The sequence below is a fragment of the Festucalex cinctus genome, chromosome 12, assembly GCF_051991245.1.
Source record: "Festucalex cinctus isolate MCC-2025b chromosome 12, RoL_Fcin_1.0, whole genome shotgun sequence".
Taxonomy (NCBI): domain Eukaryota; kingdom Metazoa; phylum Chordata; class Actinopteri; order Syngnathiformes; family Syngnathidae; genus Festucalex; species Festucalex cinctus.
This window is the reverse complement of record NC_135422.1, coordinates 20,599,489-20,615,406: the sequence shown is the minus strand read 5'-3', so window position 1 is coordinate 20,615,406 and position 15,918 is coordinate 20,599,489. Positions and strand designations below refer to the sequence as shown.

Genomic DNA, 15,918 nt, shown 5'->3' with positions numbered 1-15,918 from the left:
GAAAATAAAGAAAGGGGGTGGCGATTTTTTTTTCTTCATCATAACTATGCACATCCATTGCCAATGTCGTGTATGTAACTATTACATACAATTTTGATTGTCTTGGAAGCCTGTGTGTGATAGTGGCCAAGTTAAAAGATGCTACTTTTATGCTACTTACCGTTATGAAAATGTTGAAAGTAGTCTTCGATTCGGAAGTTAGCGTCCAGTCCAACACTGCGGTCAAGCCAGCCGCCACTCGAAAAGACGAAGTCAAGCCAGCCGCCCCAACGATTGTTAATACTGTGCATTACGGTAACATGCCGCCGTGCCCCTGCGCTGGCCACCTTCAAAATAAAAGCTGCTCAACACCTGGTTTAGGGTTTAAAATAAAGAATCATAAAAAAATAACGGTTTGTTATTCCAGAACCAGACCAGTTCTAAGGGACACTACACCACCCCAGGTATCCAGCCAAAGTACTTTCAACAAAATCTGATGTTGCATTTCAAAATAAAACTCATTTGAACATTGCAATCTCGACTATAATCCCTGATTTCAAAAAATCATTAAAAATTCATGGTTTGTTATCCCAAGACCAGACCAGTTCTAAGGGACACTACACCACCCCAGGTATCCAGCCAAAGTACTTTGAACAAAATCTGATGTTGCATTTCAAAATAAAACTCATTTGAACATTGCAATCTCGACTATAATCCCTGATTTCAAAAAAATCATTAAAAATTCATGGTTTGTTATCCCAGGACCAGACCAGTTCTAGGGGACACTACACCACCCCAGGTATCCAACCAAAGTACTTTGAACAAAATCTGATGTTGCATTTCAAAATAAAACTCATTTGAAAATGAAATCTCGACATTAATCCCTGATTTCAAAAAATCATTAAAAATTCATGGTTTGTTATCCCAGGACCAGACCAGTTCTAAGGGACACGACGCCATCCCAGGTATCCAGCCAAAGTACTTTGAACAAAATCTGATGTTGCATTTCAAAATAAAACTAATTTGAACATTGCAATCTCGACTATAATCCCTGATTTAAAAAAATCATTAAAAACTCATGGTTTGTTATCCCAAGACCAGACCAGTTCTAAGGGACACTACACCACCCCAGGTATCCAGCCAAAGTACTTTGAACAAAATCTGATGTTGCATTTCAAAATAAAACTCATTTGAACATTGCAATCTCGACTATAATCCCTGATTTCAAAAAAATCATTAAAAATTCATGGTTTGTTATCCCAGGACCAGACCAGTTCTAGGGGACACTACACCACCCCAGGTATCCAACCAAAGTACTTTGAACAAAATCTGATGTTGCATTTCAAAATAAAACTCATTTGAAAATGAAATCTCGACATTAATCCCTGATTTCAAAAAATCATTAAAAATTCATGGTTTGTTATCCCAGGACCAGACCAGTTCTAAGGGACACGACGCCATCCCAGGTATCCAGCCAAAGTACTTTGAACAAAATCTGATGTTGCATTTCAAAATAAAACTAATTTGAACATTGCAATCTCGACTATAATCCCTGATTTAAAAAAATCATTAAAAACTCATGGTTTGTTATCCCAAGACCAGACCAGTTCTAAGGGACACTACACCACCCCAGGTATCCAGCCAAAGTACTTTGAACAAAATCTGATGTTGCATTTCAAAATAAAACTCATTTGAACATTGCAATCTCGACTTAATAGTCGCAATGAGTTTTATTTTGAAATGCAACATCAGATTTTGTTCAAAGTACTTTGGTTGGATACCTGGGGTGGTGTAGTGTCCCCTAGAACTGGTCTGGTCCTGGGATAACAAACCATGAATTTTTAATGATTTTTTGAAATCAGGGATTATAGTCGAGATTGCAATGTTCAAATGAGTTTTATTTTGAAATGCAACATCAGATTTTGTTCAAAGTACTTTGGCTGGATACCTGGGGTGGTGTAGTGTCCCTTAGAACTGGTCTGGTCTTGGGATAACAAACCATGAATTTTTAATGATTTTTTGAAATCAGGGATTATAGTCGAGATTGCAATTTTCAAATGAGTTTTATTTTGAAATGCAACATCAGATTTTGTTCAAAGTACTTTGGCTGGATACCTGGGATGGTGTCGTGTCCCTTAGAACTGGTCTGGTCCTGGGATAACAAACCATGAATTTCTAATGATTTTTTTAAATCAACAATAATAGTCGAGATTGCAATGTTCAAATGAGTTTTATTTTGAAATGCAACATCAGATTTTGTTCAAAGTACTTTGGTTGGATACCTGGGGTGGTGTAGTGTCCCTTAGAACTGGTCTGTTCCTGGGATAACAAACCATGAATTTTTAATGATTTTTTGAAATCAGGGATTATAGTCGAGATTGCAATGTTCAAATGAGTTTTATTTTGAAATGCAACATCAGATTTTGTTCAAAGTACTTTGGCTGGATACCTGGGGTGGTGTCGTGTCCCTTAGAACTGGTCTGGTCCTGGGATAACAAACCATGAATTTGTAATGTTTTTTTGAAATCAACAATAATAGTCGAGATTTAAATTTTCAAATGGGTTTTATTTTGAAATGCAACATCAGATTTTGTTCAAAGTAGTTTGGCTGGATACCTGGGATGGTGTCGTGTCCCTTAGAACTGGTCTGGTCCTGGGATAACAAACCATGAATTTTTAATGATTTTTTGAAATCAACAATAATAGTCGAGATTGCAATGTTCAAATGAGTTTTATTTTGAAATGCAACATCAGATTTTGTTCAAAGTACTTTGGTTGGATACCTGGGGTGGTGTAGTGTCCCTTAGAACTCGTCTGGTCCTGGGATAACAAACCATGAATTTTTAATGATTTTTTGAAATCAGGGATTATAGTCGAGATTGCAATTTTCAAATGAGTTTTATTTTGAAATGCAACATCAGATTTTGTTCAAAGTACTTTGGCGGGATACCTGGGGTGCTGTAGTGTCCCTCAGAACTAGTCTGGTACTGGGATAACAAACCATGAATTTTTAATGATTTTTGGAAATCAGGGATTATAGTCGAGATGTAACTTTTCAAATGAGTTTTATTTTGAAATGCAACATCAGATTTTGTTCAAAGTACTTTGGCGGGATACCTGGGGTGCTGTAGTGTCCCTCAGAACTAGTCTGGTACTGGGATAACAAACCATGAATTTTTAATGATTTTTGGAAATCAGGGATTATAGTCGAGATGTAACTTTTCAAATGAGTTTTATTTTGAAATGCAACATCAGATTTTGTTCAAAGTACTTTGGCGGGATACCTGGGGTGCTGTAGTGTCCCCTAGAACTGTTTTGGTACTGGGATAACAAACCATGAATTTTTAATGATTTTTTGAAATCAGGGATTATAGTCGAGATTGCAATTTTCAAATGAGTTTTATTTTGAAATCCAACATCAAATTTTGTTCAAAGTACTTTGGTTGGATACCTGGGGTGGAGTAGTGTCCCTTAGAACTGGTCTGGTTCTGGAATAACAAACCGTTTTTTTTTTTATGATTCTTTATTTTAAACCATAAACCAGGTGTTTTGCTCAGCTTTTATTTTGAAGGTGGCCAACGCAGGGGCACGTCGGCACGTTACCGTAATGCACAGTATTAACAATCGTTGGGGCGGCTGGCTTGACTTCGTCTTTTCGAGTGGCGGCTGGCCTGACCGCAGTCCCCCAACGGTCATCCAACGGTCCCATGAGTGCTAAAACTTGTCTTCCGCTAAGCTGGAAAGCAGTTGGGAGCTGCTTCACCCCGTAATATAACAAAACTTTTGTTAAGTAAATAAAAGTCAGCAGAAATGCAGATAAAATACAAACAGGAAAGCACCGAGTGCTAGTAAACAAAACAAAACAAAACAAAAAATCGAAGAAGCGCCCACGATGCAACGCGGCGTGACGACACGTTGTCAAAGTTCTGCCTGATTGGATATTAAACAGCCAATCAGGATTTGCTCTCCTGTCCGACTCCTGATTGGTTAAGAATTATGCACAAATATTACGCCTCGACCCTTGCATCGCAAGCGTAAATCAAAGTTTCGTACGTGTTGAGGAGAGACGTAGCAAGCGTGCGCGAAGACTGTTTTGTACGGACGAAACACATTTTGTACATACGAAACACATTTTTGGTACGTACGAAACACATTTTTGGTACGTACGAAACACATTTTGTACGTACGAAACACATTTTGTTACGCACGGAATTGTGGCACAAATCTAACGCCATAAGTATGCCCCTCCCTCGCGGCTGAAGCCAGAGGGCAGCCATCTTACGTTGCCACGTTTTACGCTGCATTCAGAGTACTGCTGCATTCAAGGATGGTCGGAAGTCGGAAATATCCGAGTTGAAACTTCCCAGTTCCGACCTCGAAGTGTTCGATGTGAAAATAGACAACCAAAATGGCGCATAGTGATAAATTGTTTATTTTGGTCCTCAAAACTCAATTTGACCTCCAGAAAACTTACTTTTTTTTTTTTTTTTTCCAATTTTGCTTCATTTATTGATTTAATCTTATTTCATACGCATTCCATACAGGTAAGCAGAGGTGGGTAATCCAGGTCCAGAAAGTAAAAACCCTGCCACAGTTTGGCTTTAGTCACAGGACGTTCTACTTGACCGATTGGTAAGTAACTTGTTTAACTGCAGGTTGATTAGATGCACCTGTGGCTAAAGCCAAACTGTGGCAGTGTTTTTACTTTCTGGACCTGGGTTACCCACCTCTTAGTCAAGTAGTTTAGCATATAATTTCATGCAGGGATATAGCGGCAATACTGTCACGGACGTTGCATTACGTGAAGTTATGGCAAATATTTATGAATGAAGAGAGCTATCTAATTTTATGCTGCATTCGAGGATGGTCGGAAGTCAGATATATCCAAGTTGTTTCTTCCCAAGTTCCGACCTGAAAGCATTTGATGCGAACGTAAACAACCAAAATGGCGGACGGTAATAGAAATCAACAAGTTGGAAATGTTACGTTTGATGATGTGAGAGTGGTTTAAAATGTAAGATTTTTAGAAAATGCCATTTTTATAAGCAAAAAACATTTCTAGGGAGAAGAAACAAACAAAGACACTTTTAAGCGAATGTAAATGCACAAACCAAACATTCCCATTTGTTCTTATTTGGCGAATAAGAACAAAAGACGACATAGGAGCGTCTCTTGGCCGGCGATCATCAAAAGTGATCGTGGACCGATAGCTGGTCGAGCACAATTGTGAACAAGATCGTTTACAACTGCTTTCACCACCGTTTGCGTGACGCAATTGAAGTCCGTTTCTTGCTCGCCCTCGACCGCACAAAGAAGGCGCCACGTCGCTACAGGTAAGATTGCAATATGAACACATGAATGCTGACACCACATGACCAGTTTTATTTGAATTGCAAAAGACAAACGTGATTTATTAATACAAAGAGAAGAAGAGAAAAGCCCGAAACTGACAATCATACAAGGCTCATGTTGCCCGTTAAGTCCTCGTATGGGTTATAAACGCACGCGACTTGTGTTTGTTAGCCGGCGTGATGTGAGAAAGTCTGCAAAAACAAGCGGAGGTCCAAAGGGCAGACCTTCAATTGCTGCTGATGAGCAAAAAAAAATAAAAAATAAAATAAAATAAAACTAAAAAAATAAAACACACATTCGTCATCCTCACAACAAGTGTTGGCCCATTTCCCCAAAAACGCACTTCAACCTACGTGGATTGTCCATTTCTCATCATCTTGCACTCGGGATCATTTCAAATAGTATAACGATGGAAGAGAAATATTGCTATTGAACCATTTCCTAATTAAAATGGCAAATTTGCCACTTTCTAAAGTGGGAAATTTGTGAGAAAAAAACATGAATTTGCAAGAAAAAAAACTTGTAAATTTGCAAGTTTAGAATGTGGCAAATTTGACGCTTTTGAAAGTGGCAAATTTGCAACTTTTTTCTCTCGTCCTATTGCCCCCGCCCTCTAAAAAAAATAGATATATACACATTTAGATGTGGCCCTAATATGCCGTCGTACCACACAAACAGATGGCATCATTCATTCCTACCAAATCTTTTTGGAGAGAGCTCATGGATGACATGGAGAATCAGCCAATCCGCATTCTATCAACTAATCGTTGCCGTCCATTTGCCGAGTTCCCCAAGGCCACAACAACAACAACATGACTGGCGCCAATTTGACATCAAATGTGTCATTTCAGCAGCGCATATCAAAGTGTTAGCCCTCGGCGCTAATCGGCAGCTCTCAGATTCTAAAAGGTCGTCGAGTCGTCCGATAACAAACGGCCGAACAAATTTCACTGGACCCGTTTGCCAATCCTTCAACGGACAACTACACAATGGTAGCATCTGCGTGGGGGTCCGGTTCTGGCCCGGTGAAAGTGAAATATTTGCCTGTAAGCTTTTGGACAGTTCGATGAAGTAAAGAATCTTTTGCAACAAACAAATCAGTGGCCTTGGGTCCTTCCCGCCGGCTTTTTCTAACGCGCGGGCGAGAAGGTGAGGACCATCCACGCGATGACAAAGTAGAAGAGGACGACGGGGTAGACCGCCAGGCCTCTGCGGCTGGCCGGCTGGCTGCCGGCCAGGAAGGCGGCTGAGGCAAAGGTGGACCAGCCGAAGGCCGCCGCCACTGCCGCCAGCCGCACGGCGAAGCTGACGGCGCCGCCGGCGATGCCCAGCAGGACCAGGCGGCAAAGCACCATGGCCGCCGTCAGCGGCAGGATGCAGTAGCCCAGCACGCACAGACTCTGGAAGAAGGAGATGGTGCCGCCCAGGAGCTTGGAGTTGAGCGTGATCACGATGGAGCCCAGCCACACGATCACAAACACCTGCCGGACCACACACATGCATGCACGCCATCAAGACTCTGCGTCCAATCGGACATTTTGGTTTGGAACTTTTTTTTTTTTGGGGGGGGATTTGCAGGCGCAACCTTGCAACTAGCCGCTAACACTCGACATGCTAAGCCTGGAGGCGATGCCACTTATCTACATATATATGACTGGACAGCCGATAGTACAAGACTTTTGAGGTCGCGAGGCGGCCATATTGCTCCTCCCAAGCCATACCATCTGATTACATGTACAGGATCCAAATTGGAGAATACAGTGTTCCCTCGTTTTCCGCTGGGGTTAGGTTCCAAAAAATACCCGCAATAAATGAAATCCGCGAAGTAGTTAGCTTTATGTTTTACAACTCTTATAAATGTTTTAAGGCTCTAAAATCCCCGACCGCACAATTTACACACTTTTCTCATTGAGGCATTTACATGTTCTCACATTTCTCTCTTGTTCAAACATTGACAATGTTCAAACCTTCATAAATGTTATAAAATGGGTATATTACTGTAAAAAAATATGCAAAATTGCACTTAAAAAAAAATCTGCGATACAGCGAGACCGCGAAAAGTGAACCGCGTTATAACGAGGGAAGACTGTATTTGAGACAGTACTTAGTAGAAACAGCATCATTTATGGTGTTTTACATGTATTAAATAAACAAGAGGACTTCAGACATTTTACAACTTGACTTGCATGTAGAAATTATATGCTTAATGATGTAGTTGTTAGTATTACTTTTACTTGTTAAAAATAGTGAGCACTGAGCACGTTTGAGGAGCAAGGTGGCCGTCCTGTGTCACACGTTCATTCCCTCGAATTGATGGCTTATAACTCGGCACTGACACAAAGTATGAAAATGACATGAATACAAAAAATATACCCAAGACTTTGGTCTTTCTTTTGGTAAGCATTTTGTTTATATATGACGTATTGATTCCAATAAATATATCAAAGTAGCCCCCGGTCTCCCCCAGGAACCAAATGAAACGGGTTATTTTGCAGCCAGTGTGCAAACTCTTCTCGGAAAAAGTCGCCGAGAGCACCGAGGTTTTTAGTCGGTCCGACCTACCTCGGCGAACTGCGGCCCCGCCTGTTCGCCGGAGCGGGCCGCCGCGCCGCCCTGGAGGAGCAGCGCCAAGGTGACGCAGAGCAGCAGCGGGCCCCACAGGTCCCAGTCCCGCAGCAGCTCCAAACTCTGCTTGGGGTACAGCACGTGCACGAACTTCTTGGCCACCGCTCGCACGTCCCTCAGGATGGTCTCCTTCACCGGCTCGTCCAGCGTTGACACTTCGTCGTCGTCCAAAGCGCCACCGGTCAACTGCGACGACGAGTCCACCGGGACGGAGATGTCGCCTTCCACTGGGGTGTCCTCTGGAACTGACACCGACGCCAGGCCGGCGAATGGGCGGCTGGCGTCCGCCGCGGCCGACATTTTGCTGCGGGCGGGCGGAAAACGGCGCGACTGCGACTCGATTCGCTGCGCTTCTTCGTCGGGTTCAACGACACAAGCCGTCAAGTGATTGCTGTACAAAACAAAGAAGATCGACTTGGTTCGTTGTTTTCGTTCTGCTCCACGTCAACCGGATTTTGTTTACTTCCGCTTCCGTCTCCTACTGGTGTTGCTGCTTCTTGTTTGATTTGCGCTCGCCGCTTGGCAACCAGGGTTTATGTGCAATACCGCCCTCTACGGGACTGAAGTGGCATCTAGTAAGAGCAACTTTGTTCCGTGCCCAAGCTCGAGTGCCAAAAATAAAATACATACCGTTCAAATAAATATAAATAAAAGTTAAAAACAAACAAACAAACAAACTGATATATGTAATAATCCATAGTATGACACTGCGCCACATGGTGGCGCCTCTTTGTTTTGTTATGTTGTCCCTTTGGGACACTTTTTTTTTTTTTTTTGTCATCAGCCCATTTTTTGCTCCCTATTTGGCTATCCATTAGTAGCGCCTGTCAATAGTTGTACTCGACCCAAAACCATCACGCGCGTTGCAAATAATACAATATTTCAGAGCACATTTATCTTTATAGTATTTCATTTTGTCATGCTGCTAAGAAATCATTAACGTATTTGACATATTCTCTCTTTTCCCAGTGCCTTGAACGTCTCCGTGTCGCCTGACAATGACGACATAGACATGGGACGCTTTCCTATGAGGCGCTTTTCGTCAACATTGCAGTAAGTCGAACAGCAATCACTAACTTATATGAATAAAACAAAGAAATAAACAAAAACCAAGCTGTAGTTGGGTTTAGTGAGGTATATTAAGTGGAGTTGAAGATGAATTCGGTGTGGAACCAACACGTTCGTCGGGATTTCGAGGAGCTGCTCGCTCGCTTCCAACAAACGGATTCTGTCCGCTTCGAGACCTTCTCCAAAATCTGGAAGGAAATGAAGTTTGGACATATATTTTTGTAAGTTCCCACTTAAACGCACATCACCTTGTTTTATCCGCCTCCTAATTATGTAGAAATTAAGCGACAGATGGATTGAAAATAAGTGATTCACAATTCTCTGGTAATTTTAAACGTACGAGTGATGAAAGCGTGTGCATGTAAATCGACATTTTCCAGCCCGATCATAAAATATACATTGCGAGATTAATTTTTGCACTTCTACAGATGATTTCCCTACATTTTCTCCTCTGGGGGCAACAATGGCTGGAAATAGTTTGCCCAAAACATAGTGGTTATTTTGCCAGAAAAAAAACAAACAAACTCTGTGACGTTCCATCATGTGAACCATCACATGGAGATTCCAATATTTTTGTTGTTGTGGTTTCAGCGGTGCTGCCGGTCGCGAGAAGCGAGCGTTCAGCCGTCTGGTGTTGGACGTGGCGGCGGTTTACTTCCTGCCTCCCTTCAGCTTCCAAATCCGAGCGGCTGGACTTTATCTGCTCAACAGCCTCTACCACTGCCAAAGCGCCTCGCCGCGCGTCCGGGTGAGAATCGGCAGAAAATCGGCAGGCAGCCGAGCGAGCGGCCCTGCCTGCTGATGTGCACCGCTTACACAAACAACATGGCTGCAAATGGATACAAGCTACTTCTCACAATGTTTTCGAACTTTCCCGTGCGGTGACACATTTTCACCCAAAATGACTTCAATTCCCAATAAGAGACAAGCATGAGTGGTAGTAGCACCCCACCAATTGCAAATAAAATCAAATTTTAAACAAATGGCGCCTCTCAAAGTAGCATGATAGGCCTCAATCTTGATCTAAAACCAACTCAACTCAACTTGATTTATAAAGCGCTTTAAAAACAGCCAAATACAAAGTGCTGTACATGAAACAGAAATCGGTTTCGCAGTAAAGAATGAGGTGACAACAAAGCAACCGTTTTGAAGTGAGTATACAAGTTGTTGTTTTTTTACAAGTAAATAAACTTTACATCAGTAAATTAATAAGAAGTAGGCGAGTGAATAAATAAATAAATAAATAAATAAATAGAATAAACATCAAATTCATACACACCACAAAACACCAAAAACAATCTTAAGTCTGATGGTGCGCCAAAAGCCAAAGAATACAGATGTGTTTTAAGACGTGTTTTAAAAGAGGACAAAGAGGAGGATTGCCTAATATTTAGTGGGAGGTCATTCCAAAGGGAGGGAGCGGCACCTGCAAAGGCTCGATCTCCTCTAAGCCTCCGCTTTGCCCTCGGTACCTCCAATTGAGTCTGGTTTGCTGACCTGAGGCACCGGGCAGGTGTGTAGGGGTACGAGAGCTCAGCGAGGTAAGGTGGGGCAAGACCATTGAGTCTTTTGGATTTAGATAGTGTGCTAGAGGGCCCAAGTCCGCAGGATGAGAAGGGCCACTGGGACCAAAGAAAAAAGGAAAAAAAAGATTTTTCTTGATGTCTATCGTTTGTGTGGAACTTGACGTTGGAAAGGAAACGGTTGCAAAATGTGCGTTTAACGAGAGGAGCGCCTCCAAATGTTGTCGCGTGTGCGTGTGCAGATCCGCGTGGCGCTGAAGGACTGGGAGGACGTGCTTAGCTTTGAGAAGGACGCGTTGGGAGCTCAGCATCTGGACGCCGTCTTCATCCTGCATCGGCTGCTCTTCCAAAAAGCTTTCCACTTCACCGCCATGCCCGCATTGGTGAGCCGAGATGCGCCGCACCAGTCAACCCCTCACATCACCAACACAACCACCTTCTTCTTCTTCGGCTGCAGTTTGGCCACCGACCTGAATATACGACTGGATAGCCGATGGCCAAGACTTTTGAGGCGGCCATATTGCTCCTCCCAAGAAACGTTTCTCGGCATGCGATCCTATACATTTACAGGTTCCAAACTGGAGAATATTTTAAACAGTACTTAGTAGAAACAGCGTGATTTATTATGTCTTCAATTTATTAAAAATAAATACTTCATGATTTTTAATACAGAAGGAAACTTGTATATTTTTTTATGAAATAATTCTAACTGTAATTCAACAAAATATGCCTCTACCAAATCTAATATTGGGGGTCTAAGGAACAGTGATAATTTTATTTTGTACTTGTTAAAAAATAGTGACCACCTGGGTATCCCCTCCCACCCTGCCACCAGCTTTATACTAAGTGCCTCCGAGCTGTATATGTCTCATCTGTACATATAGTTGATACAGTAGTCTGCTTGTGAGATGGGAGGACCAAAATGGCCGCCCTGTGACTTCAATGACTTGCACGGGCATGTATGGGTTATTGGCTATCCAGTCATATATACAGATCAGTGAGTTTGGCGAGCTAGCCAGGACAAATGCAGCTTCTTCAAGCGCACCTGGCACGAGTACTTATGGTGTACTTACAGTAAATACAAGTATACATGGGTTAGGGATCGGAAAGGATCCTTTAAAAAAAGTCAAAAAGATTTTTTTGTTTTTTTTGAAATTGCAAACTGTCCCTTTTTGTACAGTAAGCGAGCATTTGCACCTGATTGCGTTGCACCGGTGAGTATGGTGAATTTTAGGCGGCAAAGATGACACCAGGCCGTCATTCCCAAATGGCGTCGTCCCCATCATCCACTGACATGTACATTTTGTCCACTTTTGCACCATTGCGTCCACAAGAATTGGAAAGTCTTTTGCAGTTGTTTATCTGTTAGCTCCTCTTCGCCGCGGTCCCGCCATGGAGGAATTTGACGGCGTTGTGGTGCCGAATTTGTGCTTGCAGCTGACGTTCCGGAGGAGCAAGAAGGAGGCGCGTTCTCATCTGCGCAACAAGTTTGTGGCGAGGGCGTGCGGCCCTCAGGAGCTCATCAACCGAGACATGATGGAGGTGAGCGGCGTTGAGCGACGCTTTGGCGTGTGACGTGACTGCTCGCTTGTTGCGTCCTAAGGAGCTGTCCAACATCCACCGGCTGTACGACCAGCTCAAGTCGTCCTACTCGCAAGCGCAGCGGCAGCGCCTGGGGATGGACTTGGTGCACAAAAACCTGCCGGCGCGCCTGCGGGGACACGTCGTCACTTTCCATGACTGGCAGAAGAGGAAGCAGCAGGTGATCCCGACGCACGTTTGTTGGCCGCCGCCTGCTCCTTGCATCCTAACGCGTGTGTGTACGTGCGTTTTGACAGGAAGGGAGCGACGAGGACGTCGCCGAGGGGACGTCTCCGCAGGCGGAGGTACACACGATGTTTGCTGATGGGACCGACACACACGCACAACAATGACCCGACTCGGGATGATTTTTTGCACTGGGGATGCGAGCAACTGGATGGTGGTGGGAAATTCAGTTCAAATGGCAAACGGCTTCCAAAAAGACCCTCGCACATTTTGAATGACACAAACAACCACTGATCTATATGTATGACTGGATAGCCTATAGGCCAAGACTTTTGAGGCGGCCATATTGCTCCTCCCAAGAAAAATTTCTCGGCATACCATCTGATACATTTACAGGATCCAAATTAGAAAACATTTGAGACACTACTTAGTAGTTTTTAATTTATTACACATAAACAAGAGGACTTCAGACATTTTACAACTTGCCTTAAATACATGTAGAAATGACGTTTAATGATTTTTAGTACTGGCGGAAACTTGCCTTCTACTAACTGCCTCCGAGCTATATGTCTCATGTGTACGTATAGCGTATAGTTGATACAGTAGTCTGCTGGCGAGGTAGGAGGAACAAGATGGCCGACCTGTGACTTCAACGGCTTGCACAGATGTATATGGCCGATCAGCTATCCAGTCATACATACAGGTCAGTGCGCACGGCTGAAGAAACTCCTTTTGAAAACGACGTGGATGGATTTCAAGCAATCGCCGCTTCCGATTTCCCAAACGGATTCCATTCCACATTAACAAAGGCCCGATATTCACTTGGATTGATTTTGACACGAGTGGCCAAAAACGCACTTGTGACGTCGTCACATCGCATTCCGTCGGCCGTCTCACAAAGTTTTTGTGCTCATCATCTTCCAGTGGTTGCAAAAACAAATCCAAATTCAGCTGGAGCATAACAGACACACGTGTCATACAAACAAACAAACAAACAAACTAATTAATCATTGTAAACATGCAAATATGAAGAAAATGGCAAGATAACAAAAAAGTCCAATTGTATTTCTATGTGAATTTCTGGGAAAAAGACAAATTAAGCAGATCCTCTTTTTTGTTTTAATTGTTTTCCAGTGTGAGCAGGTGTTTTTTTTTGACACAAAAACTCCCAAATGTGGTCTTTGCTTGACTTGCTGGTGAGTCAGGAAACGTTCAATCTGATGATACTTTTTTTTTTTTTGTCTTTTGATGTGTTTAGTGTTCCAGACGAGCTCAATTGCTGTCATCCATCAAGTGCAAAGCTTACGGACAAGCAGCTGAGGTTGGTCGTCATCATCAACGTGACGCAGTTCAAGCCCGACCCAACCAAACGGACGGCCGATATCAAAATGGTCGTAATCACTCGGAGTTTGGCCGATGAAACGGCGACAAATTCTTACTTTGGCAGCACGAAAGCAGCCACAAATGGGGTCGTCCAGTCTTGGAGTCACTTTTACAAACTTTCGACAGCAAGTAGCGCCTCCAAAAACATGCACGTCCAAGTTCCGCCATGACGCCGTCGTACAACAAGAAAATGCAAAAACTTCACTTTTGAATGTACAGTGTTCCTTCGCTGTAACGCGGTTCACTTTTCGCTGCTTTTTTCAGTGCAATTTTGCATGCATTTTTATTTTTAAAGTAATGTAACTATTTGATAACATTGATGAAGGTTTGAACATTGAGAATTAAAATGTGTGGTGAGGGGTTTTAGAGCCTTCAAATATTCATAATAAACGTCAAACGTAAAGATAACTACCGGTACTTACCGGCCTCCTTACAGTCCTTCCAATATTTGTATGAAATTCAAGTTGGAGATAATTGGCTTCACGCTTTCATTTTGCGTCATGAATTTCTTTGAATGTCAATCAATGCCACTTCCTGCAATTTTGAATGAGAATTGCAATTCTGCTTCCTGATCAATAACTGCCGGTGTGTCGTGTTTGCGCGTGCAGGTGCACAAGTCCCGCCGCCATCGGCGGGTGGAAGTGGACATGAGCGAGCAGTCGGGCCCCGTCCTCCCAAACGTACGCAGCAGGTCCAGCAAAATGTCACTCAAAGCCAGAACCGACCGCAACGTTTGCATCCGAGGTAAGTGCTTTGAAATGTGGGGGTGGGGGGGTCATGGGCCACACCCACCAAAAAAGTTGACCCCCCTCACACGCACCCACTGAACACATTTGAACCATCTGAAGTCAATTTCAACTGGGTCTGTTGCTTGCACAGTCGTCCAAATGAGTGTTGATGCAAAGCTCGTCCCGATTGAAGTTCAAAACTGACAATTGAACATTTGAGTCCGAAAAGCAAAAGCAATGATCAAGTTTGCTCGCCAAATGCTCTCATGTCATGTGAAACACCATTGTGATGTTATGGCTATCCTAAAACTGGAGATTCCCCTCAAAATGGCCGTCTGTCTGTCAAAATGCTGAGTGATGTCGCTTTTCGAGCGATTTGATTCCACTATAAGGACAAGCGGGCCCGGTTTTGGTTCCACGCGCCCTCCAACACTGCGCGTTGGTTTGTTCATTTCTTGGCTTCTTTTCACAGGCACAATTGGGCGCGTTAACGTAAGTGTTTGCGCCCTTGTGCGATGCAACGTCGTCGTTTCCCAGTCAATCAGATCTGTCAGCTGTGCATGTTAGTATCTCTTGTCTGGTATCGGCGGATTTTACAATAGCCGATACTGGCTCTGGCGCGTCCCAAATGATTTGGACGGGATTGAGAGACGATTTGATTGTTGGTGACTGAGGAAAGTTCTTCCGTCTTGTCAGGCGACATGGGCAACGAAGCCGCCGCGACCACTCGCATCCATTGTCTGACCGCCCTGGATGCCCACCGCCCTCAAGGTATCCGTCTGTCCGTCCGTCGCCTGCCGTCATCTTCATCGTCAACTCCTCTCATGCTTTTTCTTTGTCTTTTCAGCCAACAAAGAAGAAAGTGCAGTGGAGTGATCCGCTTGTTTGTCAATGTGCATTGGTTTGACTTGCATAAATGTGGATGAAAATGAGACACTTTTCTGCTTCTTCAGCTTTTCATAGTTTGTTTTTTCTTTATTTTTTATTTGGGTCAAAACAAAGTTTTGGCATATTATTGTCAGTCCAACATGTTTGATTGAAACCGACACTGTTCTGTTCAATGTGTCTTGCGTGTACAATTACTGTTGCAAATTAAAGTATGTTGTCATTTCCTGTATAAAAGTTGAAATGTATGCTGGAGGAAAACATCGACTCATTTGTGAATTTTGCCGACTAAAATTGGATGAAAGGGATATTTGACTCATTGATGCCCACCAATCCTGGCTTAGTTTTCTGACCAAACCCAGAAAACAAGTGAGCCATGATTGGTCATTACCTACTTCCTCAGCACAGGTGATGTCATCTTCAGTCGACAGCAAGTGGAAAAATTTGTTAAAAAAAAAAAAAAAAACTTTTTAAATAGCTCAATGAGTCAAGCATATCCAACTAAAATACAATCAGATGATTAAATGACTGAAAAGTAATTAATTTTAGTCAAAAGAGGACAGCCTAACTCAGTCGGTTCTAAGCCCCGACCCTCGAGTACCCCCATC

The 15,918-nt window shown here is 43.1% G+C and overlaps 2 protein-coding genes across 2 annotated transcripts; one reads left to right on the top strand and one right to left on the bottom strand.

The window, feature by feature from the left end:
• Positions 1-5,338: 5,338 nt before the first annotated feature.
• Positions 5,339-8,470, bottom strand: yipf6 (Yip1 domain family, member 6). Its single transcript, XM_077539087.1, has 2 exons — positions 7,894-8,470; positions 5,339-6,812 (listed from the first exon to the last, which is right to left on the bottom strand). Exons 1-2 carry the CDS (start codon positions 8,254-8,256, stop codon positions 6,462-6,464), a joined length of 714 nt encoding a protein of 237 aa, XP_077395213.1. The 5' UTR covers positions 8,257-8,470; the 3' UTR covers positions 5,339-6,461.
• A 271-nt stretch (positions 8,471-8,741) lies between these two features.
• snapc1b (small nuclear RNA activating complex, polypeptide 1b) lies at positions 8,742-15,558 on the top strand. Its single transcript, XM_077539086.1, has 10 exons — positions 8,742-9,245; positions 9,616-9,772; positions 10,790-10,930; positions 11,985-12,089; positions 12,151-12,309; positions 12,386-12,433; positions 13,573-13,635; positions 14,306-14,441; positions 15,122-15,196; positions 15,273-15,558. The coding sequence occupies exons 1-10, from the start codon at positions 9,112-9,114 to the stop codon at positions 15,299-15,301; spliced, it is 1,047 nt and encodes a 348-aa protein (XP_077395212.1). The 5' UTR covers positions 8,742-9,111; the 3' UTR covers positions 15,302-15,558.
• The last annotated feature ends 360 nt before the right edge of the window (positions 15,559-15,918 follow it).